Source organism: Mizuhopecten yessoensis, unplaced genomic scaffold (assembly GCF_002113885.1).
Source record: "Mizuhopecten yessoensis strain PY_sf001 unplaced genomic scaffold, ASM211388v2 scaffold11145, whole genome shotgun sequence".
NCBI classification, from domain to species: domain Eukaryota; kingdom Metazoa; phylum Mollusca; class Bivalvia; order Pectinida; family Pectinidae; genus Mizuhopecten; species Mizuhopecten yessoensis.
In genome coordinates this window covers 722,918-749,686 of record NW_018408902.1, presented here as the reverse complement: position 1 = coordinate 749,686, position 26,769 = coordinate 722,918, and the positions used below count along the sequence as shown (strand labels likewise).

General features: G+C 38.3%; 3 protein-coding genes across 9 annotated transcripts in view; 2 read left to right on the top strand and 1 right to left on the bottom strand.

Moving 5' to 3' along the window:
• Nucleotides 1-12,285, top strand: part of LOC110466848 (puratrophin-1-like) — a 107,870-nt gene extending 95,585 nt beyond the window's left edge. For all 6 annotated transcript variants that reach the window (XM_021523636.1, XM_021523637.1, XM_021523638.1 and 3 more), the window contains 10 exons: nucleotides 2,864-3,930; nucleotides 4,178-4,427; nucleotides 4,698-4,787; nucleotides 5,076-5,219; nucleotides 5,498-5,749; nucleotides 5,981-6,158; nucleotides 6,670-6,789; nucleotides 7,248-7,445; nucleotides 7,797-7,954; nucleotides 8,423-12,285. In XM_021523636.1, coding sequence (XP_021379311.1) covers nucleotides 2,864-3,930; nucleotides 4,178-4,427; nucleotides 4,698-4,787; nucleotides 5,076-5,219; nucleotides 5,498-5,749; nucleotides 5,981-6,158; nucleotides 6,670-6,789; nucleotides 7,248-7,445; nucleotides 7,797-7,954; nucleotides 8,423-8,428 — 2,463 coding nt within the window. In that variant the 3' untranslated portion in view covers nucleotides 8,429-12,285. The remainder of the gene's footprint in view (nucleotides 1-2,863; nucleotides 3,931-4,177; nucleotides 4,428-4,697; nucleotides 4,788-5,075; nucleotides 5,220-5,497; nucleotides 5,750-5,980; nucleotides 6,159-6,669; nucleotides 6,790-7,247; nucleotides 7,446-7,796; nucleotides 7,955-8,422) is intronic.
• Nucleotides 12,286-14,938: 2,653 nt separating this feature from the next.
• On the bottom strand, nucleotides 14,939-18,780 carry LOC110466748 (enteropeptidase-like). Of its 2 annotated transcripts, XM_021523472.1 has the most exons (6): nucleotides 18,517-18,603; nucleotides 17,458-17,616; nucleotides 16,784-16,993; nucleotides 16,426-16,587; nucleotides 15,899-16,048; nucleotides 14,939-15,294 (listed from the first exon to the last, which is right to left on the bottom strand). In XM_021523472.1, exons 2-6 carry the CDS (start codon nucleotides 17,525-17,527, stop codon nucleotides 15,137-15,139), a joined length of 750 nt encoding a protein of 249 aa, XP_021379147.1. In that variant the 5' UTR covers nucleotides 17,528-17,616; nucleotides 18,517-18,603; the 3' UTR covers nucleotides 14,939-15,136. The 2 variants fall into 2 exon arrangements, with proteins under 2 accessions (XP_021379147.1, XP_021379146.1); XM_021523471.1 differs by lacking the exon at nucleotides 17,458-17,616 and having other exon boundaries at nucleotides 18,517-18,780.
• A 2,229-nt stretch (nucleotides 18,781-21,009) lies between these two features.
• Nucleotides 21,010-26,739, top strand: LOC110466867. The gene is made up of 6 exons (XM_021523668.1): nucleotides 21,010-21,120; nucleotides 22,304-22,861; nucleotides 23,337-23,501; nucleotides 24,826-25,104; nucleotides 25,340-25,477; nucleotides 25,978-26,739. The coding sequence occupies exons 1-6, from the start codon at nucleotides 21,048-21,050 to the stop codon at nucleotides 26,148-26,150; spliced, it is 1,386 nt and encodes a 461-aa protein (XP_021379343.1). The 5' UTR covers nucleotides 21,010-21,047; the 3' UTR covers nucleotides 26,151-26,739.
• The last annotated feature ends 30 nt before the right edge of the window (nucleotides 26,740-26,769 follow it).

Below are 26,769 nucleotides of genomic sequence, written 5' to 3'. Positions count from 1 at the left end.
TGAAGTTTGATATCGTTACATGAGAATTGATATTAAGATAGTGTTGTTATGTAAAGGTTTATACAAGAATGTTGATATCTCTGTCACACCGTCAGAACCTAACTTTGTCCGATATCTATCTTGTATACTCTTGTCAACTACAATTACCAAAGAGCCTAACTTTGTCCGATATCTATCTTGTATACTCTTGTCAACTACAATTACCAAATTTTGTGCATAAGTACCTCAAGTGATGGTGGTGTTTTAAATACTGCGGGAAGATATCATAGCTCCTTATATACAGAGTTATGGCCCTTTGTTGTTTGCTTTTCATACCAAAGTCTGTTTGGAGGCGGGAGAATATTGATTTCTTGTAAAACTTTGCCCAGGAGGGTTGATCTTGTTATATGAGAATTTTATTTCCGTGAGATTACACAAATAATGGGTTGAAATAGGAGTATGATATTTGTCAATGTGTGCTCATTTTTCACTTGTTTTTCAAAATATAACCCTTTGGGGTTTTGAGCTGCATTGGTTTATAGCAGTATAACTGTTAATCAAACGATACAGCACAAGAATGGGTTTGAGATCACACATTGTACCTGTACATCTGTAGTGGGATTTGTTAAAATTGACATTACACGCTATAAGGAACACTGCTTAAAATTCTCTTGTATCATGAACCTCCAATGGCGAATATATTGTGTTTGAAATGTTTTTTAAATTTGTTTCTCCAACCCAAAAGAAATTTTATAAATCATTATTGGATTCTTTTCCATTACAATTTCCTTCGCCTGTGTATGCCGAGACCTATTACCCAGGTATGGTATGGCCTGGTCTGACTAGACATCAACTACATTTTATCTGAACCTTTGTATTCACCAAACTTGCTATACTTATGGATCAAAGGACGGTGTCACATACTCAGGTATCATGGGAAAGAGTCACATACTCAGGTAGCATGGGACAGTGTCACAGACTCAGGTATCATGGTACGGTGTCACATACTCAGGGAGCATGGGACAGTGTCACAGACTCAGGTATCATGGTACGGTGTCACATACTCAGTTATCATGGGACAGTGTAACATACTCAGGGATCAAATGATGGTGTCACATACTCAGTTATCATGGGACAGTGGCAGATACTCAGGTATCATTGGACTGTGTCACATACTCAGGGATCATGGGACGGTGTCACATCCTCAGTTATCAGGGGACAGTGTCACATACTTAGGTATCAAAGGATGGTGACACATACTCAGGTTTCAAAGGGTCAGGTCACATACTCAGGTGTCAAAGGATGGTGTCACATACTCAGGTATCAAAGGACAGTGTAACATACTCAGGTATCATGGGACAGTGTAACATACTCAGGTATCATGGGACTGTGTCACATACTCAGGTATCATGGGACAGTGTCACATACTCAGGTATCATGGGACAGTGTCACATACTCAGGTATCATGGGATGGTGTCACATACTCAGGTATCATGGGACAGTGTCACATACTCAGGTATCAAAGGATGGTTTCACATACTCAGGTATCAAAGGATGGTGTCACATACTCAGGTATCATGGGACAGTGTCACATACTCAGGTATCATGGGACAGTGTCACATACTCAGGTATCAAAGGATGGTGTCACATACTCAGGTATCATGGGACAGTGTCACATACTCAGGTATCAAAGGACGGTGTCACATACTCAGGTATCAAAGGATGGTGTCACATACTCAGGTATCATGGGACAGTGTCACATACTCAGGTATCAAAGGACGGTGTCACATACTCAGGTATCAAGGGACGGTGTCACATACTCAGGTATCAAAGGACGGTGTCACATACTCAGGTATCAAGGGACGTTGTCACATACTCAGGTATCAAAGGACAGTGTCACATACTCAGGTGTCAAGGGACGTTGTCACATACTCAGGTATCAAAGGATGGTGTCACATACTCAGGTATCATGGGACAGTGTCACATACTCAGGTATCAAAGGACGGTGTCACATACTCAGGTATCAAGGGACGTTGTCACATACTAAGGTATCATGGGACAGTGTCACATACTCAGGTGTCAAGGGACGTTGTCACATACTCAGGTATCAAGGGACGGTGTCACATACTCAGGTATCAAGGGACGTTGTCACATACTCAGGTATCAAGGGACGTTGTCACATACTAAGGTATCATGGGACAGTGTCACATACTCAGGTATCATGCCCTACGGTCAAAATTTAGTGTCACCCCAAACATGGTTAGACTGCATCATAATGAACCCTGATGTAAAGGAACCCTGAGATAAGGGATGTATAGGTTGTAAATGAGGGTTAGTTTGTTAAGGAACCCTAAGATAAGGGATGTATAGGTTGTAAATGAGGGTTAGTTTGTTAAGGAACCCTAAGATATTTAAGGGATGTATAGGTTGTAAAGGAAGGTTTAGTTTGTTAAGGAACCCTAAGATAAGGGATGTTTAGGTTGTAAAGGAAGGTTTAGTTGAAGAACCGATTCTTTACACTGTCTTCACTGTTTGGATTTACAAAGTAAAAACCATTAGATGGGAAAAAAAAATTCTTAAAAAATATATTACTATGTGTTTGAATTGTTTGTAGTGTGATGAACACTAATATCAGATGTTGGGTATGAGTTTTGGTTTAAATGCAGCATCTTCAGATTTTCTGTCTGCTTAGATTTAAGGTACCAAAGTAATAAAATATCAAATTTTGAAGATATTGATAAAGTGTATTGAAAAAGAAGAGATAAAAATAGATAGTTTGTTTCTAGCAGAAATATAGTAAATGCTATGTTTTTGTGTTTGCAGATGAATGAATTGCCCTATTGATGATGAGGTAAATATTGATGTTATGTTTTTGTGTTTGCAGACGTATGAATGGGCTCTAGACGCCATGAAGTACGTGGCAAGTATGAAGATGGAGCACTGCAGCACTATTGAGGGTCTGGACAAGTTGCTGCGAAGCCTCCAAGTCTACCTTCGCGACCATCCAATGATGAAGGAGGAGACATTCATCAGCATGATGGACCTCGCAAAGAAACTCCGCAACGAGAAGTTGATGGAGCAGTGTCGGGTGGCCAGGGCTCGTTGTGAAGAGACACACAGTCTTTTGACTGCCCGACAGTCCACCCTTCGAGAAGCCAAAGACAGAATGGTGCTAGAAACCAAGACCTCTCCGTCAAAGACTGACCAGCGGCGGAGTGGTCAGTTTAGTGTTATTAGCTCGCCTGAGTTAAGGCACCCAAGTGTAAACAATGACAATGCCGTGTGGCAACCTTGTTCAGCTAGTACGCCATCATCAGGCTCGGAACGTACTCCGTCCTTCTGTGGCAGTGGTACAAGCCCTATCCTGCCACCAACGAACCTGACACCTCAGGACATGGTGTTCCTTGGGGAGAGCGACTCCTCCTTCATAACAGAGGACATGTCCGACAGGGTGGTCACCTCTATACCAAAGATATTAAATAACTCGACCATGCGGTCGTCACGGGAGGACCTGACAAGTCCCAGTGACACCTCGTCCCAGAGGAGCATACGGAGTGCCCCCACCCCTCAGGATTCTCGTGGTGGGGAAGAGGGACCAGGTAGTGCCCTCACCTCTCACAACAGACCCCTTAAGAAAGTTCTGCGGAGAACCTCCACTGCACCTCCATTTACAGGTGGAGCAATTATTGAGGAGGAGGACCCAAAGCCACGCCGGACAGACAGACAACCAGGTAGACAGGACGACAGCCGAACAGTCAGTATGATTACCAGTAGTACAGACAGTCTGTCCAGTATGCCTGAGGAAGAGCCAGAGAACGGAGAGGTCTTGGTCCCTTCTTCAAAGAGTTTTACTCCAGTCCCGGTAAACACTCACCTCAATTCACAAAATGGAAGCATTCCGACGGGATCTCTGGCAGATCTAAAACTCTCCGGCACAGAGAAAATAAAACGGTAAGCCAAAGCTTATTTCCGAGTACCATAAATTTAATCTGGTCTGATGAAATCATTCCATAATCATTGTAATGAATTGGATGAATTCAAATTTTGTGATTTAATGTTTTATTTACTCGATAGAAAACAAACTCAAGGGAGGAAAAGTCTCTGTGAAGTTACCTGTACAACTGTAATAACCGTATAGATATAATGTTTTGTCCCTTAGTTGTCCAAATCAACATGTGACTTCTTTCTAACCAATCAGAACACTGGCCCATGTGATGCGCGAGATGGTACAAACGGAGCGTGATTACGTCTGCTCGCTCCAATTCATCATTGAACAATATGTCCCAGAGCTGGAACGGGATGATGTACCGCAGGCCCTTAGAGGCAAGAGAAATGTGATCTTCGGAAATCTGGAAAAAATCTACCATTTCCATCATCAGATGTTCCTCCGGGAAGTTGAGCTCTGCGCAAACAACCCATTCCAGATAGCACAGTACTTCATCATGCATGTAAGTGCCCATTTAATACCTATGATGAAAAATTAAAAATGATCCCTATAAAATGGTGATGTGAGAATTATGAAACCCTGTTGAAAAGCATGCAATAAGAGTTATTATTTTTCTCATTGTCTTCTCATGTTATCAAACTTGTGACTGTTATCTAAATGGCAATACACTGGTTTTGTGATCTTTCCGTTAGGAGAAATCGGATTGTATTGTACCTGTATATTGATTTGTGTGGTTGAGGAGATTGTGTGATATATCTACCTTGTATTGTAGGCCAGTCAGTTCTACCTGTATGCTATCTATAACAAGAACAAACCGAAGTCAGACAGCCTGATGGCAGAATATGGGAAATATTTCTTCAGGGTAAGTCTGAAATTAATCATCCTTCTGTAATCCTATACTCACTAGTGGCAAAGAGTCGTAGGTAGTAATATACTGTGGTTGTGTAAGCATTATCATACCAATTGTAGGAAAGAAGTTTGATCGATGGAAACTGCTAATGAATATCTATATTTAATGACTTCATCTTGTTTATGGCCACCCACTATCTATAATGTGTCTGCCTTTTACATGTACACACTATAAAAAATATACAATGTAATATTTGTCTTTAACTGCCCACTGACCTTGTATTTGACCTTTTACACACAGGAAAAACAGTTACAGCTGGGAGATAAGATGGACCTGTCATCCTACCTTCTCAAGCCCGTACAGAGGATGGGCAAGTACGCCCTCCTCATAAAACAGATAATGAAGGCCTGTCCCAACACAGAACAGGAGTACCAGGACCTCAAGGTCAGTTCAGAGGTCAAAGTCAGATGTCAAGATCAGAAAGTGTTTTCGTTGTGAGAATAGAGGTGAAGGTTAAAGGGGAAGCATGAACTCTCCATCTAATGTAAAATTGATTTGAGAGTAAATAAGGAGTGTTCATTACACCATTGAAACACAAAAAAAGTCAAGGGTAATAACCAATAATACAGGATTATACTATTATTGGATTCTTCGAATCAGATGAGTGCAATTGACTACAAACATTAATGTTTAATCTCTTTACACATAACATCTGTGTTTAGGCTGCGGAGGAGATGGTGAAGTTCCAGCTCCGTCATGGTAATGACCTATTGGCTATGGATTCACTGCGGGACTGTGATGTGAATTTTCAAGAGCAAGGCCGTCTGTTGAGACAAGAAGAATTTCTTGTGTGGCAGGGGAGACGGAAATCCATGCGGCATGTCTTTCTGTTTGAGGACTTAATCCTGTTCAGCAAAACACAGAGAGGACGTAATGGAAGTCCTGATACATACAATTACAAGTTCAGCTTCAAGGTACGGAGAAGTCTGGGTCCATCAGGATCATATGTTAACATATATTGTAGATATATTTATAAATAATGCAACACCTAGATCTTTGAAACAGCTCAATTTACATGTCAGGCAAAACCTTTGGTAACATCTTATCCATAACTTACCTAACATTTCGGTGAGATATTATATAAAACTGGAGTTTGTTGTTGCCATTAATAGACTTTGATTGACCACTTATCATTCCCATTACAGATGGCAGATGTTGGATTGACAGAGGCGTACGAGGGCAGTGGGTACAAGTTTGAGATATGGTTCCGAAGACGTTCCCTGGGAGACAACTACATCTTACAGGCACCTAGCTCTGATGTACGTCACCAGTGGACCAAGGAAATATCCCACGTCCTGTGGAACCAGGCACTTAAAAATAGGGGTAGGTAACAAATTGTCAGAGGTAACTGTGGACTTTCCTTACAAACTGCTAATGGATAGAGATCCCTTGCTGACCTGTCAGTGCTCTAGTTTCATTGGTCAATCTTCTAATTATAACAATGCTTTGTGATGTCCCCTTCTCACCCTAATTAGTTGATTTTCAAATTGCATAAAGGCACGAAATTAACCAAGCATCTTTTACAATTTGAAAAAGATATCGATCGTCAGGCCTAATAGGCAAGTTAATTTTTAACCAACTCTAGTTAGATAAACATTATACCCAACCATCATCAGGGAAGCTCTACATGATACAGCCTGTGATTTAACAATGTACTGTGCTGGTATTTTAATGGCAAATTGTACACATTACCTGTGCTTTAGTAGTTAGTACACTGTATCCTTGTTAATTTTAAGAGCTTAAACAGTATTTTATTCAATAAACCAAGACAGTTAAAACATACAATTTGGGAGGGATGAAATCCTCTAAACTCCATGTTTTAATGTCCCCTCAGAGCACCACATGACGGAGATGTTGTCAATGGGAGTTGGGAACAAGCCATGCCTTGACATCAAACCCAGTGCTAACAACATTCAGGATAGACTCCTTAACTATGCTGTGGGTAACAGGGGAGGTAAGTCAGTGTGTCATAATCAACTCCAAAATATATATAATAGGGATATTCTTCTGTCTTACAGTTGTTGGAGTGGTTAATGCACCTTAGCTTTTTGCTGTTTAAGCAAAGTTTCAAAGTTAATTCTTCCCAAAAATTAGTTTGTATCTGTTGAGGACATAGTTTTGTAACCTTTTATGCGTTTTGGAAACCAAGATTGTTTTGAATGTATTGCATCTTGCAAATCTGAAAATGATAATAATACTGATCTTCAGTTCATTGGCAATGACAATTATCATTTTTTGAATTTATTTGTCTGTGGCTTGTTATGGAGGCGAGGTTCCTCAGTGGTTTTTACTGATACGCTGTAATTATTTTTCTTTTTAAATATATCACAGGATTGGGAATTGACAGGAGAAAACTTGCAAAATAGCCTAATCAACTTGTTGACTTATTGTTTACTTATTTCTATATTGCAGCTCGTACAAGAAACTCTGTGGCAGTGACATCATTTGAACACCTTCGCCAGGGAAACAAGCGTCCCCATTCCATCATCTCCGTCAGTAGTACCTCGTCTTCCAGTAGTAGTCACTCTGGCATGCTCAGCATCCTCGGCCCAAACTACGATATGGCTGACAGTCCGCGTAGTCGTCAGTCCATCGCATGTATGTCTAATGGTGAGTATCAGCGATCTCAGTCTTCTGTCATGGAATCTGACAATTGGTCAAAAGTAGTGACCTTGACCCTATGTTCTTTGGCTTGTTAGCTTGACAACGTACCAAAGCTTCTGTTTTTAATTAATTTCAAAACTGCTGCAATACTTGATTATTTTAATATAAAGATTTTTGTTTTTGGAGTGTGTTTTCAAATCATTTTTAATGCTTTTGGGAAATATGGTGACTTAAAGTTTGCTATAATAATAACGATGTTTGATATTTTAGATTTAGAACCAAAAAATCAATGTTACAAAGAAGGATGAATTTCTCACAAAATCCAAGTGTTGTGATGTGCTCTATCATTGATTACAGAGAGTGGAATAGGTACGGACCTGTCAGGGTCGGAGAATGATCGTCAGGGTAGCCTGGAAATTTCAAGGCGCGGACCAAACAGCAGACATTACATCAACCATCCACAAGCCAAACTGATTCTGTCCAACACCAGTAGTAACGAACCTGTCAGTACGGACGTATGTATTACTCACTTATCACCCATTTCTTTAGATTTATTTCCCTTATTAGAAAGATTTTTTTTTTTAATTTTCAATTAAACAAAGAAATCTTGTTCAATTTCATGCAGTACTTGTACATTTTTAAACCTTTTGCGGTAATGTACGTATACTGTGAAATTTTCACTGCAGTTTAAGTTTTGCCTTTTTCTCCCTCAAGTTTTGCCTTTTTCTCCCTCCGTTATACAAAATCAACACATGTATCTCACCAGTGAAAGCGCAAAGTTTCCCAGTATATTTAAGTTAATATCTTGTTAAATTAATTAAAAGGTTGAAGTTACCAAAGTATTTAGTGATTTTCAAATTGATAACCTATTGAACTGATCTTAATTAAGTCACCATCATTCAACTTGTTACCTGTGCAAATTACATAGGTGCACAAACTACACAGGTTTTTTATGGTAACAGTATTTACTGTCAATGTTACAGGTATGACACTAGCTGAAGGACTTTACTGTTCACTAACTACCTGGTAGTCTTTCAATGTGAGCTGGATCAAAGTCATTCACAAGAAAACAAGACACTGCCCTTCAGCACCTGCTGTGATCAGACTTCGCTACCAGCTGAGATCAATGGAATCTGATTTGACATCAACAGTGGTCAGAATTCAGGAGCTGAATTAATGTAAACAGACAATAAAAGTCTGTTACATTAACCCTGGAAAAGAAAGTGGTCTGAAGTCAAGAGGTTATCGCTCAATTTTCCAATAATTGGATCATGAAATTACACCTCTTCACAAGACTTAACCTCCTGTGGCCACAGAGGTCAGAGGCCAATACACATGTGCAGACATACCCAAAGGACCACACTTATCTTGTGTAGAATGGGGTTTAGGCCTCAGAGGGGAGGCAACTCCTATGTCAAGAGATTCAACTGGACAAATAGATCTGATAATATATTTATTGTTCAACAGATATCTTTATTACTGATCAACTTGGTAAGGTTATTCTTTCTCCAGTTGTGTAACACACAATGAAAAATGATTAAATTGTCTTGTGTGGGACCAGTGTTTTTTTTTTACCAAAGGCACAGAAAAATTACTGCAAAATTATCTGCAACCGATATCTATATGTGAATACTTTACTTATTTTTCGATGATGTCAATATGAAGTGGTTATGGAAAACTAATAGATTACCTCCCTTGGTAAGATGCCTTCCCCCTAGGCATTACTAGCACTTAATCAACTGAATGAAATAAAGTAGCCACGACATCTAGAGTAGATAGTAAGTAATTACACGAGTGTTGGTTCTGATGAATAAATAAAATCTTTGCAAGATTGGGTCATTTACTAATTAATTCAATAAATTATGTGTTTAATCCATCTGGATATGATATGTGATTAATTAAAATAGATCATTGAAGAACTGAATCAAAGGGAGGTAATCGAAAAGAGTTTCCACCATGTCACACCTCCATATTGATTTACATAACTTGTCTGTGAGGCAGTATGTAACTTTCGATAAGTTAGATTCACAAAGATATGAGGTTGAGCAACTTGTGATGTAAGAATTTTCACACATCACCTGGAGTAAGATGACTGATTACATCTACCTTCTAATTCCTTCTGGAGAAAACCTGTACAGCCAAGTTCCTATCTGTAGAAGGAATTGTCTGGAGGTAGGTTTGGTCACACAAACAATTGATAACGAGTTTATCAGGTATTTTTTTTAAATGTTGATGCTTGATCAGCACCTACAAAAATCATGTTTAGTCATTATGTTTTTGTATCTTATTTATTTCCATCTCATTTTTTTTTTTAAATATTGTCACAACATGTACAGCAATGTCATTTCATTTCTATGTGCTGTCATTGTATATGAACACATGAAAACTCCGATCATTCCCCATCACACGTCTAATAAACGACCAGATATACCAAAGACTTTTATTACACTAGGTTCACATTGTTATGTATTTCAATCACACTCAGAAACCACAATGCCATTGAGTAGACAAGATGAATTTCTTTTCGTATCAATTAGATTTTTAATGTAAGGGTCATATCTTCTGAGATTGTAAATGGTCAACTAAAAAAAGAAATTGTTTATAGTTTTGGTTCTTATAATTGTTAACTACCTACCAGTCCCCAGGATCATGAAACAGTCTAACTTTGAAGCCAACATTTCATTGGTCAGTAACAATACATCCATATACATGTCTATATATAATTCAACTATGCTACAATACTGGATAATTAAGTGATCCTGGGGCCAGTCTGCCAAGTCTTACCAAGGTAACATACAGGATATACCGATAAACATTATGTACCAGTGTCTATTTTCACAGGTCTGAATTTTTATGCTTCTACTGAAATGGACAAATTTCCCAAATATATCTATCAATATTTCAAAAAGTAAATACTTGATGCTGCTTTGGTGACAGTGCATGCATTTCTTTTATTTTTTTGTGTAATTTAATCTTTGCAGAAAAAATGATTACCATGAATGTTAGGAAAATAAGATCTACATGAAAATCCAGACATTTACAGTAAATGTTTGTGTTGATCTGAACTTGTGTAACTGTATGGAGGAATTTCATGTTTGACATCAACATTGTTAAATGAATTTTTTTGAAATCTTTCTTCAAAAGCTCTGTATGTTAGGTTTAATTTTGAGTACAAGTGTACTTGCTGTTTTGACAATACCAGTATATATATTTAGTCTTCCTTGTCACGGTTGCGAACCTGAGTGATAACCTGCTTCCATCTTTGTGCCAACACTGGTATTGTGTTGTTGATATTACAGTACATGTAGTGATATATTTGATTATGGTACGTACAGATTATCCATTGCAGAAACAATAATCTCCTGTCTCGGAGGAACAGCAAACAATTGTGTCAGGTTGTAAAATACATGTACAAACTCTGGTTTCTGTCTGCTCTAATTGGTTGGTTGGCAGATAACTATAGCGATATTTACGGGGAAATCTGTATAAATTGTGATTGGGAAATTAGTTAGATATCTATTACTGTTAAATGATCTACTTGATTAATCTTGAAAATCTTGAATTCTTTTAATCGAAAAATTGAAGACTTTGGATTAACGAGGTGTGTATGTGTTAATTATAATTAGTGTTCATACACAGCAGATATAAATTACACCATGTGACAAACAAACTACAGGTCAATTACCAATTGATATTTTAGGTTTATGCAAGATACTACAAAACTTTAGTTTGATTTAATATTGATATTTAAGAAAACGATAAATTTGTTTCTAAAGAGAAGTTTTCTATACTCAGGAAGTTCTTTGCTGAATTTGTTATGTTAAAAAAAAAATGTATATCTAGCTGTAAAAACTAATGGCTTATAGCATACTTAGTAGAAGCTTCAAGGAGTAGAACAAAACCAGAATTGAATTAGCAGTCAGAAACACATTCTTGTAATTTTAATTCTGCTTCCCTCATTAATGGAAAGGAAGATTTCTGTGGATACCTAACATTTTTTTAACTATGAGCTGGTGTTTCGTACATTAGTATAAAGATGCTAGTATGGATTTTTGCTCTTGGTATAGTTCTTGGGGAACAAAATTTGTAAATATGAACTCAGCTCATGTTTCATGCTGTATATGTATTGCATCAAACTTTCATCTCACTATTTGTCAACAATGTGCAATAATACTGGTAAGTCTACCTGTCCATCAGCTCTGTACCCCACTAACTACCCTCATAACCTCGGTAACACTCATTGTCACCATGGTAATTCCTAATCACCATGGCAACCATGTCTGTATCAATTACAAGAGTACGTATTATTTTCAGGTTCATATTGAATTCTGTGTTTATTCGGCCAAGTACATATATAGTTTCTGTATCTAAAGGCTAACTTAACCTAGGGAATAGGATGACCAGGAATATCTTGTGCATAGACTATGATTATAAACTAGCTTTCAGGTAGATTGGTGATTAGATAGATGCTTACTTAAGTCGTTACAGGATTAATTAAGGAAGTCTGACTACAGGATACTTACAAAGGTCAGTAGGTCATTAAGAAAACCATACTAGGTAGAATGCTACAATTTCGGTGCTTCTGTGGTTTCCAAGGAACTCTTCAGCATTAAAAAAGCAGAAAAATGCATGAACAATTTGAAGTCATCGTCCATGACACATAAAAGATTTGTGTGTTCATTAATAATCATGTTCTGTCCAAAACTCATGTATGTAATATGTGATATTTTGATAACATTTGTACATAAAAATCACTCTATCTTAGTGCTAGCTATTTGTTAAAGCATACATTGAAAAAATGAAATGTAAATTAATTTTCTGTAATAAAGATGTTGAAAGATTGTAATTTGTGGTGATTGTTCGTTTGTACCATTTGTGTTATTATTTTCTGAGCATTTTGTTACGTTCAGTCGATAAAGTATTTCTATATTATGCCTTTATCTGACACGGCCTGAAGAGAAGGGCCATGTGACCTGATGCTATGTCACTAAGTCCGTCTTTCTTTAGTCAACTGTGACTTTAAAATGCTACTAATCAAGAACGGTTGAATGGATATTGACTGAATGTGATCTTGACCAAGGGGATCGATGTTGTACAATCGGAGTGTGTGGACCCCATGGGGTAGCAGAGGGATGGGGCACAGTAAGGCAAATACATGTTAATCTCTAAAATCCTTCTCCTTCTGTTCAGATTTACATCATAGTTTAACGGTTCTGGTCAATTGGTGATAGGTGTCCTAGCTACAGAGGACAGCGCCGAGACCAGGTTGTCCTTGTCGGTCTCTGAACGGGATATTCATACATAACCCATTGTTATTTATTGAAAGTGGAAGACCAGCCCATGCATAGCATGTCGGGAACCATCTTAAGTAAAACACTTGTTATCAGATTGTGTAGACCTGCAGCCAACTCGTGGATATGTCTACTAATGTTACATGTCTTAAATTTCTTTTTGAAACAATAGGTGCTGACAATGTTTAAGCTATCTGGAAACTGTACATGGTAGTCTGTTCCAAAATATATGTCAACATAGCCAATTTGAATATTCAAGAACACTTTATCTTTTACCTTCGTTTTTTTGATGTCATTTTCCTTTTAGTTTTGATTTTATTGACCAGTTCTTGGCCTCTTATGTGTCGATGGATAATAATAATTTAACAAAATTTCGGCAGATCACATTTACACAATACAATATTGCTATTCTAATTTATCAACACGAACAAATATCGCTGCTTATACATGTATACTGTAAGTAGGCTCTGTCGAGCTAAAGAGAAAACTTCGGGGGGAGCTTCATCAATCTCATGAAATGAAAACGAAGTCAAGATCCCCTTTATCATAATACTAAACTAATGTATATGAATATTCATGAAACGTTTTCTCTGATCATGGTCAATCAAGTCTTCAACGTTTCATTGATCACGTCATTGCTATTGTCTCTAATACAATGCCACAATTTTACCACAACATCACAGGTCTGTTAGTTATAACCCTGGTCAACCTGCAGGTGTGTATGCAGGCCTTGCAAGGCTTTGTCAAGGCTCGCCTGAAAGCACCATCACATTATATTTACTAGGTCCGACCTTATTTCATAAACAAACAACTCTGGTCCAACTGGTTCAATCGTTTGCATCGCGTTAAACGAAAACGGTCAATGTCTACAGCAAAGGGTCGAGTTTCCATACCCTGGCCATACCTACACACAGATCCATGGGGTATTCCCTGTATAATTGATTATAGTAACCGGATGGAAAACTGCTGGGCATCAGATCCACCAACACACCGCCCCAATTCAAGTATACATGCATATTTATATGACGCGTACATATGACTTTTGGTGTTAAACCCCACACACACACCACACACACACACACACACACACACACACATACACCACACACACACACACACACAAAACACCACCACAACATAGCAGTCAGGTGATAAAACATTTTATTGTTACATTGAAGATACATGAACATTACGATGTAACAGTTATGGCAGGAATTATATGTTTCTACATGTAACAGACATTCTCTGAACGTATTCATTACAATAAATTATAGATCGAATCAATCACAGACGAAAATTTTCATATGATATATGTTTTGATAATATACAATCCGCTCCTTAACAGCATGCTCTTACTGAAGTCAACTGGTACCCTCAGTAATGGGTTACTGAAGTCAACTGGTACCCTCAGCAATGGGTTACTGAAGTCAACTGGTACCCTCAGTAATGGATTACTGAAGTCAACTGGTACCCTCAGCAATGGGTTACTGAAGTCAACTGGTACCCTCAGCAATGGGTCACTGAAGTCAACTGGTACCCTCAGCAATGGGTCACTGAACTCAACTGGTACCCTCAGCAATGGGTTACTGAAGTCAACTGGTACCCTCAGCAATGGGTTACTGAAATCAACTGGTACCCTCAGCAATGGGGGTTTTTGTGCTTGGATAATATATTCACTAATGCACTCATTTTTTATTACAAAACAGGGTTCTAACAATTTGATATAGATGTCCTTTTGTATTTACATTAAGGTATGTTTCGCCCTGTTGTATTGCTCTGAGGTATATTTTGTATTTCAATGTTGATTCTGTAATATATTTTCTTATAATGTGTTAACAAATAAAAAATAAATAAAAAAATTGATATACTAATGAATCGTGTAATAACTGGATTGAGACCGCATGCTTTTGTCCATCAGGATTAGTATATTAGATAAACCAAGATGGAAACTCGACTGAAATAATAGTCCCTAGTTTTAAGAACGTTCCTCATCAACTTAGGAAATTCTTTACGAAAACAACTCGGATTAATTAGGAAAATGACGGACAAAGATTTTACGCATATATATCCATATCAACAACACAAATGAATATTGTTATAAACAAAAAAATACATTTAGATATATATTATTTACCAGTTTTCATATTTCCAGTTGTAAATAATTCAGTCTTAAAAAATTGTTCATTAATGAACAATGCAGGTTAATTATATCATACGATATCGTTAATCCCTGCTTGATTTTGTTAGTTCTACCACTGGTAGGGCCGGACCCTTGTAAATTGGTCGTGCTGGATCGGCCGATGAATCTGTATAAGGTTCGTGATCTTATAGGTTTTTTTTATCACATCTTTGATATCATTCCAAGTTGGGTCCACGGCAAACACATTGACGTGCAAAATGTTCAGTCTAAATCTTTTTGTAAGGAACATACACAGTTTTCGCTGACGAGGAACCACAGAAACAGTACACTATCGTCCAACACATCCCAATGAGAAGAAGGGCAACTGCGACAAATATACCTACCCTAGCTCCAACGCTCAAGTCTATCAAGCCGGCATTAAAACCTGAATATAAACAATAATACCACGATCATATCACACAAACCCAGCTTATAATCTCTCAAATACATAAGCAACAACTATATACACACTCAGCCGGTCAGATGTTTACCAGTTATTCAAGGTGCAGCAAAAACGCCGATTATTTTGAAGACGTTAAAACAATTGACATTATTAATTCGTCAATATTCCTTCAATACGATCTTTGATTGTATGCGCAAATCGTCATAGACACAGTATATATTGCTTTAATTGTGAATAAATCTGCTGTATCCCACGGCATGATCGTAAGAAGTAATAAATGAGGGGGCCCCTGCAGCATGTGGTTTTAAAAGGTAACTCATGTTTGACCTCCTGCAGAATCGGGGATTTTTTTTGGTGTCTTCTTCCAAGAGGACCGGGACATGGAAGAGACCAAAAGCTGATCTGTTGCTAGAGCTTTCCTATCTACTTTCCATTTCCGGTGCTGTCTCCCTAGGCACCCGTCCTGATATGACCCTGGCTGTTGCGAGGAGGTTAAACCCCAAACAAACTCACAATAAGAGCAAACAAATACTATTGTGGACACGATCAATCAGACGAGGAATCATGTAACAGAGCCATACGTTACCTTGACAACCCGCAAGTTGCGCAGACTCGTCTGATTTGTCGCGGCAGTTCGGCACACCGTCACACACCAAACTTCGGTCTAGGCAAAAAGTGTCCATGCAACGGAAGCTGTTGTTTGGACACGCCCCGGAATCTGAGTTCTCTTTAAAGACTGAAACAGAGGACAATTTGAATCAGGAAATGTCTACAATGAATCTGCTAGACCAAGCAAGCTCTCGTTGGTTCGGCAAGGCAATTAGACGTAGCATCGTGTTGCAAACGAGAGGCTGGTTGGTCCAGACTAGACAATACAATTTCAACGAACTGATCAATCAAATTAAGCTGTATAACAAATATAAATAATTCACAGCTTTAGTATGATAAAACGTTGACTGTTTTGATTGTCCGTATATCATTAAAATGTATAAGCTAAACAGTACAGACACGTATAGTATAACCTTATAGCAGTATAACTAGTCCTAGAAGGGACAGACTATGGGTTGGCTGAGCCGCTCCCCGAAGTCTAATTGACTGACCGCTGAGCTGTACCTCCAAATGATGTGACTTCTACGGTGAACCCAGCGCTGGCCGTAAGATATCGACTTTTAAATTTGAGGGTCATTGTTTTAGTGCTAGACACGAACTGTTTTGGAATCAGCTGACCACAAAGACCTTTGGCTGACGTCATTTCTGATGATTTGATGCTATCACCTGAAAACACACATAAGCAAACATGTAAGATGGCATAAACTATTGACACTCTTGTATTTGTTTAAATGACCGTGCATCAGTATTTTTGCGCGCACACAAAACCCGGCCAACTTCCGGTACATGAATATTTAGCTTTACCAAAATATGACTTCCGGTCTGTCTACAGTGCAGACTCCCCTTAAACTATACAGCTTACCATCATATATCCGAAGAACATCCTTACATACTTTTAGTTTGGAGCGACCAATATCAAACTTTTTGAAAGAGATTGACACCACGTGATTAGCCTCCGCCTCCAATGTGACATCACAGCGCCAGCCATCCTTGTAGAATACGTCACGTGTCAACGCAAGTCTCTGAAACAAGGGCAGTTTGATCCTTTGACTGCAGTGATCCTCAATGTACTCTGTAGATATAAAATAACGAGGTGATCTTCAATTTGTAAGTTAAAATGTACAGCGAACGTTTGAATTGTTCCTTTCACCAATGACGATATATTGCAGATCATTTTTAGCTAAGGCGTTAGCCGCCAGCTATTGGTATTATTCAGTTTATAATTGTTTGTTTTATTTTATTTGTAAGTCACTCAAGCCGTCATCGGAAATCCGGTATTGCCGCTACATCCGACATTTTGTAACCTTTTCAAACTGAAAGTCACTTTCTAACGGACCGATTCAACTGAAACTTGATATGTGTAATTGACTGATGGTCCTGACCAAGTGTCCATATTTTTCGTTTTAGAAACGATATATGGCCGTCCTGGGCTCTGATTGGCCGAAGCAGTTTCAACTTCTTCTCAGACCTGTTGTAGCTATTTACTCCAGACTAAGTTAAAATGCTCCTCGTAAGGTCTTGGCTAATTGCTCTTACTTTTTGTGTTGATCCAAACGTAAAGATGGCCACCCTTGTCTCTAATTGGCTGAGACATTTTCACCTCCATTTCAGGAACTGCTTTTGCTATGGACTACACACTTGGTACGGACGTTCTTTATGAGGTCCTCGCAAAGTGCTCTGATTTTTTGGACCGATCTGAATTCCAGAATTCAACATGACCTCCGATTGTCTAATACATTTCTGACTTCTTCTCAATAACAGTTACAGTTATTGACAACAAACTTTGAACCTTATAAAATTCTAACAAAATATCTTTACTTTTTTGGCCAATCCAAAATTCAAAATGGCCACCACGGGCACAGATCGACTGAAACATTTTCAAATAATTGTAAAGAACTGATACAGCTTTTGACTCTAATCTTTCTACAAATGTCCTTTATCATTATTTTGCTAAGTGTTCTTTGTGTATGTGCCTATCTGCAGTCCAAAATGGACACCCAAATACAAGCTGTCAGCCAGCCAACTATCCACTGTCGCATTTTAACATAAAGTTGGAATATGCTGAAATCTTCCTGCTTTTACATTCTACGACACTATAATAACCGATAACCTTACAGTTTGGTATGAATTCAGACATACAGTTTTGTACAACTAACGTTAGTCTGTGGGATATCAACCTTTTTACCAAACAGATTTAAACTGTGTCCCAAACTCCCAAACTCTAGCTACAGCATTTAGAATATGATTCCCGTTTGACTGTTTAGGCCCCTGGGATTTATGCTAAATAACTTGCGTTTTATACTTCGTTATCATACGCTTAAAGTTATAAAATATTGTACTCGGTCCTCCTAAGTCCTTTGTATATGTGTATCAATTTTCGTAAAGGAAACTGTCTCACTGAAGTCTGTTGATGTAGACTTCCGGTATGTAAGTTAGTTTAATTACAATGCATTGGAAAAAATACTTTCCCGACAACTTACATGTAGTTTAATGATCTTCTGGGTCGAATATGTGTTTGCTATATTAACCTATAATAGAAGTTTCATATATATATAAACATACATGACTGTATATCAGATAGCTTGACATAAATACCTGACTTCCGGTGCCGACTGTTTTGGTCTCCATCGATCAGTCCAAATATACAGACAATCCAGATCAGTTGGACAAGAGAAATTGCCATTATATCGTCACCACTATCTGTGGGCGTACGATCCTTAGGATGGTTCTTATAACACTATATCTCGACTGTGTAGATAAGACCGACTTATAGATGTGAGACCGCATACATTGTTTTTAAAACCGTGTCTTTTGACAGCAAGTGTGACGCAGTTTATGACAAGTCACACGAGGTTTCGGCTAGTGAATCAAAGCAACACTAAGACTGTACCTAAGATTTTCAATATGTTATAATAGGTCTTAGATTGTTTAGACCTAAAATTTGATTCAAAGCACGTTCTCATCGTGTCCATTAGTATATGATTGACTATTATATGCATGGTTATTGACAAGAGTCGGACAATACATGTGTATGCGATCCCACGCCCGCTTAATACCAATACTCATTAAGTTCAGTTTACCCTTTGTTGATGTCGGCCATGATGACAATAAATAATACAACGTATCAATCAGAAAGATGACCAAGGACAACATCGATTGGGGTGTGTCAACAAATTTAATTCAAGATTTGCATGCGTCACTAATGAAAAAGAACTAATACGTATTGATGCGGACTTAATCTGCTCTTTTAGTTCGCTTTTCTATCTTACTCAGTAAATTTCAAAGGGCTTTAAACAACACTCGCTACTACTTGTTCAACAAATTGCACCCTGTGGACTACGCTCGTATGCGGCGGGACAATAGAGAACTACGCTTTGACACAAACATATATTTCCATTATTATAATCAGATCATAATTTAACACACACGTTCTACGTTTTACTGATTGTTAAGAGTGTTAATTTAAAAAAACCATGATAAACTTACTCGTTACAAGTAGGAGTGTTCACAAGATTAATTTATTCAACACAACTTTGCCAGCACCACAGAAGTTCTGAACTTTCCTTAAGTACCAACAGGGACTTAAAATTCAAAAGAGCGTGCGATGAATAAGTTTTTCACTAAGTCTGAGCCCGTCGTAAGTAGCTGTGTCAAAGCTAATAAACTATGGCGTCGTTTATGTGATACAAACCTAACGCCTTTATTTATCTGTTTCGTCCATATCGTGAAAAAAGAGTAGTTCTGTGTCCACTGATTGCTATAGCATATACCTGAGACAGCTTGCTTCAACCCATCGAGATATTTTGAAGCTATGAACTTGCGTCATACTGGTATTTCGCACTAACCGTATTAGTTAACCATTCAACCAGTAAAACATTGTTAATAATGCTTCGAATTAATATTAATTAAATAATTATATGGGAATTCCGTCAACAAAATATCGGGCCATTCACGGTGGTTTGGTGGTTTGAACATATCACGTGAGCTAGATGATATATAAACACCCTTCTTGTTTACCGATTCTTATTCATAATACATCGTTAAAACTGACCATTGACTTGTTTTCGAATCTCCATTACAATGAGTATTCCGTCTTTGCGTATTGCAGAGTTATCTTCTCTTAGGAGCAGGTATTGATTGTTACGTCATTGGTCTGTGTGAGAAAATTACGTCGTTTTCTCAAAAATTGATGACGTTTCTCTCACAAACAAGTGACGTAACAATCAATACCTGCTCCCAAGAGAAGATAACTCTGCAATACGCAAAGACGGAATGGCGTTATCTTCGAAGAAATAAAGCAATGCTCAAACCTGAAGTTATAGTGACTACAAATGAAGTGTGATTTACGTTGTTACAAATTACACAAACAAAATGCAGGATACTAAGGTGAATGAACGAACGTATATAAATGTGTTTATTTCCGCCCACACAATGCGACTTTAGGAGGATTGCAACATTGTATCCCAGTTATAGGATTAAACATATATCGGACGGCAAAGCATCGAATATCTATGTTTTACGATAACCTCTCGAGCTGATGTGTCACTTGCATTCGTCTCCATCACGGCCTGTATCGCCGTTTGTGGTATTTTAAAGATCCTGTATGTATTAAGAGGTGTTAATCAATATTCACAATACCATTTCAGGGAGTGCTCTTTAAGACACGGATCCTGCACTAGTGGCGAACGCCTTGGTACAGCGCCATCTTGTTTTATTGCGCATTCTTCACTGAGCAAAGAATAGCGCCTCGCTACCGAGGTTCCTACAACCGCCGATATTACGAATCTCATCTGTTGGTGTGTGACTTGAGGTTAATAAGGGGGAAATCCAAATCAAATTAACTTACTAAAAAGAATAGAGAAATAAAAACATGGAAATTATTTTCGAATATGCACACTGTAATACACTCTTTATTTTATGTGTATAAACTTATAACGTTTTTAATGACAAAGTTACTTGAACATTAAACCCCTCCTGTAGGCCCCCTAGATATGTACCAAACTAAAGTGTTTTATAGGCATATCGAATAGGTTTAACAGTGTTTGTGCGGTTCTTAACTTATAAAGTGATAGCTATAGGTTACTGCCTGACGGCCGTGTCACACCGGGCCAGATTCATTAAGGAAAATGGAGTTCTTTGTTTCCGGTCTTCTTTTGATATTGTTACCGATTTCATATATTGAAGGAAGAAATGAAAGATGTAAGTACATTACCTTATCTAAATCTATTTTATTCGAAACACATCATACGGTCCTATCAATGCAGGAAGGGTACAGTACGTATGGAATGGTATAACGTTCAATCAGGTTTATTTATTACATGTATGTTTTATTATGTAGGGGAAATATTTTTTAACAAACTGAAAAAAACCCATTTAATCAGAAGATTTAAGTAGCACTAAATTGACTAACTGTTCTTTGGTCTTGATTATACAAAATGCCCTTTTTTTTTTACGCATGATCTGATTGAGAAGCAAAACTGTTCGCATACCTCGAAAATAACAGTAAACATGTGGAAGTTAGAAAAAGTGCTTTTAACTGAATTGTAACTTGTTGCTATTTAAAAAAGATTGATTTTTTTTTATTAAAACATCACTCGTCGATTCTCTTTTAAGATTGTTTGATAAACACAATTTGGACTTACCTATTGCGGGGGGAAGTCCTGCTCTCAAAGTCAAATTGGGCCGGTCGTACTATGTTTGTCTTTCCTTGTTTCGTACTTTTATATGAAAGTGAAGACCGGCGTCCTTTTAGCCTTAATGATACCATTGACATGAATGCGATCTTCGTAAGCTCTCTTCTCGTCGTTAATTCTCCACTAAAAACGACACTGTATTGCATTGCGTCATTTTTCTGAAATAGTTATAACACAAGTTTGCCTATCCTAATCGTCTGTAAGGGGAGATAACCGAGGAACAAAGGCAGTAGTAGCTATACATATGTGTACTGTTATCCCGTGAATAGTTCGAACAATCCTGATTTTAATCACGTTTTACATTAGACATTGCGTTACGATTTCTCAGTCTCTTGAAAACGTGGTAAAGCAACTAAATTGCTTATTTCCGCAGGTAGTTAACTTTCTGAGAGTCGTTGTTTTTACCAAGTTATTAACCTTTTTCACTTCTTTTATTCTATGATTAACTGTTATTAATATTGAGTTGCTGGATTATATTAAAGGTATGATATAGCGACGGTACAGTTTGATTTAAAATGCCAGAAAAATTACTTACCATAGAGTATGTAACGTGCTATACAGTATGGACATGTACCAAACAGTATGACATATGAGGATTAACAGTTTTGTATTTAACGTGAACATTTCACAATGAAAATGTCAACAACTGTTCAGAAAGGTTCATTTATTAAAGTACTATTATTCCACAGATTTTGTGACGGAGTCGTGCGGTCATGTTCTCGGTCCCGACTTTGGGGCTTACCTCGAGTTCGACAGGGACTTGGTTTTCAATGAGAAATCTAAACCCAAGGTCAATGTTGCAGAACAGCTCAAGGGTCAACTGTTGGAATGTACCGTCATCGTCCGAGGTATGCCGGCTACCCCGGGACTCTTCCCGCCTGAGAAGCGTTACATGGGTATCTATTGGCGGGAATTTCTTATCCATGACCCAAAGGTTAAAAAGAAGCTCGGCTCGACGACCCCGAAGGATTGTGGGAAGGCTTACGTGACGATGTACAATGGTAAAGATAAGGCGGCGGCCACCCAGTTCTTCACGCTGTGCGGGGTGGACACTGTCGCCCCGTCCTATGAGTGGCAGGGTGAATATATCACGCTCTACTTTTACCTTGACTACCGAAACCCCGCCCTTGGTAACGGGACGACGTTACCACCATCCGCTACTGTAGATCCCCAAGCTACCACACCTGTAGACGACTTCGACTACCCGGAGGTCTTCTTCAAGCTCGACATCACGTCCTTTAGTTATGGTAAAGTGACTTGTTGGACTATTGATCCTATTCCAATTATCGCATCATATCTTTTATTCGGACTTGACAATCATAATTGGAAATTTGATATTCAGGAAGTACAATTATTTAAGCGATTATTTAGATAAAGGAAGTTGATCTGACGAAGCATCACTGTATTTTATTATTTATGTTTTCAGTCGATGTTTCCCGAACCGAATGCGAGGGGAATTTTAAAACTCAAACAGGTTACCTTCTAATTAGCAAATCAGAGATCAGCTTAGTTATTAATAATGTACATATTTGACGATAAAACGCCTCTTCTTCAGAGATCCACAAAACTCCGTGCATGTTTAAAAAAAAAAAATGATATGATACCCAAACACGCCCTCCTTTTATTGTATTGTATGAGATGCATGTAAACACAATTTGATATATGATTGATTCAGTTTCATGTAAGAAATGATTTCACTGTAACCATAGTTACATATTTCAGAGTGTAACGACACGATAGAGGACGTGGTGCTCATGTGTAACGAAAGTAAGCGTTGTCTGGACGACTCTCTCCGGTGCGACTACTGGTACTCCAAGAACTGCCTCAACGAGTTCTTCCCCAAAGACTCGTCTGACGTAAGCAAGAAGTATCCCGGACTCTGTGGCAGTAAGTATTCCGGAATTGATAATGATTATTCTCATAAGAATATGAATATCAAGATCGTCAAAACAAACTCAGCAATGGGTATCCCGGACGTTGAGACGATAAGTTATGGTGAGGTAACATCCTTTAGATGTATCCCGAAAGTTATAACAGCAAGAACTGTCAAAGACTCAAAGGGCTACATAATTCAACAGGAAAAGTTTCTTCTTAATTGGTCTGTTAGAATCAATATCAGATACATTAAACGACGCAGACGTCTATCAAAAGACCGCAACTCGCACGGAAATACACAACGCACGTGAATTACAACTTAACTCTCTGTGTAATAATTCGCAAATACACATGTTTTTCTCTGTATAATTACACACACTTTACACACATGTACATCGTCTCTATGGTTACGCATACGCACACCATTTCTATAATTACAGGATCGAAAATAACTACCCCTTTGACGACGCCCCCCGCGCTCCCTGCCCCACCCCCTGTCCGACACACAGACCCGAACCCTTTCTATATAATCGTCGGTCTGATAATTGTTATTAGCATTCTTTACTGGTATACGTGTGTGTAATTATAGTGTACGATGTACACGTGCGTCCCTTTGTGGTTACGTACACGTCTTCATTGCAAACATTACATGCTTCCATTGTTCCAATGCTTTAGCAAATGTTGCTATGGTCCTATAACACACATTTCTATTGCTGACAAGCTTACATAAAGCCTTACCGGGCTTTATTAAGTTTGTCATCAATAGCAATGTGTATTATAGGACCATAACAACATTTGCTAAATAATTCATTGCTTAAGTAAATGTCGTCATTACTTATGCATGTACGTCATCATTGCGCTGACGAAACATCCTGATCAAGCAGTCATTACAAGCATGTACACGTCATTTTAAGTATATATATATGCGTCATAGGTGCGCTGACAAAACATCATGTACACGTCATCATTACGTACATTTATACGTCATCGCTGCGCTGCATCCTGGGCAAATGAACATTTCAAGTTGGGTGTGTAATTAGTTGTGTGCTTGGTTTGGTTACGGAATGTTACTAGACATCAAATGAGTTAAATTAACTTCAAAGCAGTTGATATTCGATTTGCTCCAGACTCTCTTCGTGCGGCCCCGCAAAAAAAATAAAAAATTAAGCATGACTTCATTTGCATGTCTTATTTTCTTTCTTGCATATATGGATTAGTGTACTTTAATTTTATTTAGATATTTATTATTTCATCAGCAGCCGATTTCAGATCTGTTCTTTTTATAACCACACGACCTGTGTGGGACCATGTGTACATCCTATCTCTATAATTACAGAACCGAAAAAGCCGAAACCCACGACGACGACCCCCGCGCCCCCAATCCCGCCCCCAGACCTTACCCCTCTCTACGTTGTCCTCGGCCTCATCGTCGGCTTGAGCATCCTATATTGGTGCTGCTGCAGACCCGGGTGGTTGCCCTGGAGATGCGCGAGAATCCGGAACTGCCCATGTTGTGTTTCATGTGGTACGTGCTTCGCCACGTGCTGCCCTGTGTGTTCGCCGACCGGGGGTCCCGGAGGAGGGGCTGGAGCCTGTTACTGTGGGAGCGGTGGTGGTAAGTCGGATTTATATCTTGCATAAATGTTATATAAATATTCAATATTATCAAGATTGGAATGGCAAATCTTTAAAGGTTACTGTAATAATGTGGATCTTAAGCAAAATTTACAAATACAAAAATGATGGTTAACGTTTAAGTAAGTTTGATAAATTCAAAAAGAACTGAATTCAGAAATACTTTTAAAGACTAGTGTGACAATGGTGTTAACTGTGTTGTTGTAACACGATAGGTGGAAGTCCCACTGGAGGGGCTGCATGGAAGGGAAACCTGTTGGACAACGAGAACGGTTCTCCTGGGGACAGCTCGCCCGAGGGTGGCGCTCCTCCATTCACAGTGTTCGGAGGGGGCGGAGGAGGCGGGGGTGGAGGTCTGTTATTCGAATTTGTCATTTATAATTTCATTGATTTGATATCATGTAGTATAACTCAATCAAACTGCCGTAGTGGCGCCTAGATCTTAGAATCATCTGTACATGTATAGTAATATCATTCCACAGATATCATTACGTCCGACACATTGTTTATAGGACATGACAGGGAGACTAATTCATGAAACAAATCGAGGAAACAGTTTGAGACAATCAGTGTTTCACATATAGGTCATAATACATTTATTAAGACGTCTACTATATAGTTATTTGGTATATATGTTTAGAGCATGTGCAAGACAAGACATACACCGGTACTATTCAATATAAGCACTATACTATAATGATGTAGGAAGGTCTGTCTGGCATTTAAGTGAACGGCTTTAATGTAATCTCCTCGACATTCTTTGCCGGTAAATTCAATATGCCCTCGATACAGGATCGATAATGTTATCACAATAATCGACGCTTATATTTATACCCTAATGTTTATTTTGCAGTAATAGGTTCTCCTTGGAAAAAGAAGAATGCTATCAGCCCTCTGGAAAATGAAACACCCCAAAAGTCTTCACCCTCTATTACGTCAGATCCGGATACCGACAGCACGGCTCTCTCCAATGGTTGGCTCAACTTCCTGTCTGGAGACGGTGGCCACCTTAGAGAACACCGCTAGATCCAGCATCGCGTGGTCATCGTCTCCATAGAAACGAAATTTTAAGCATGATGATGGAAAAGAAAACTGGTTAATAACAATGCATGAAGTAATTCGAAGTGACATTTTATAGAACCCATCAACTCCCGTTAAACGTATTTCCCAGTACGCTTGATTTGTTGGATTTGGAGTTTCATGAAATAAGTACCATGTGTATGGAATTTATCTGAGCCATGTAGACTTTAATCTAAGTTCCTAGAGACATGAAGATTGTGTTTGTTCGCACTTTTCAAAAATATTGTGATTATTCTAGGGTCATACAAGTACAGTACGTTATAGTACTTCTCTGTCTTTATCTTTTCTTCTTTCTCTTTTTTTGTTTCTTACCAGCTTCTCTTTCTCTCCTTTTATCCTTCCTTCTTCCTTATAGCAATACAGTGTGATATTAAATGAATTAATACCTTTCCATATGCAGTCTTTAGTGATACAAATTTCTTTTGGCATAATCTGTATGGTATGAATGTTGATATGAAAGATGATTGGTGGCAAATAGGTTATTATATGAATGAATTACTGATCCATTACTATTGTCACTGTATTGAAAAAAACTCTTTTGAAAATAAAAATAAATATAAAAAAA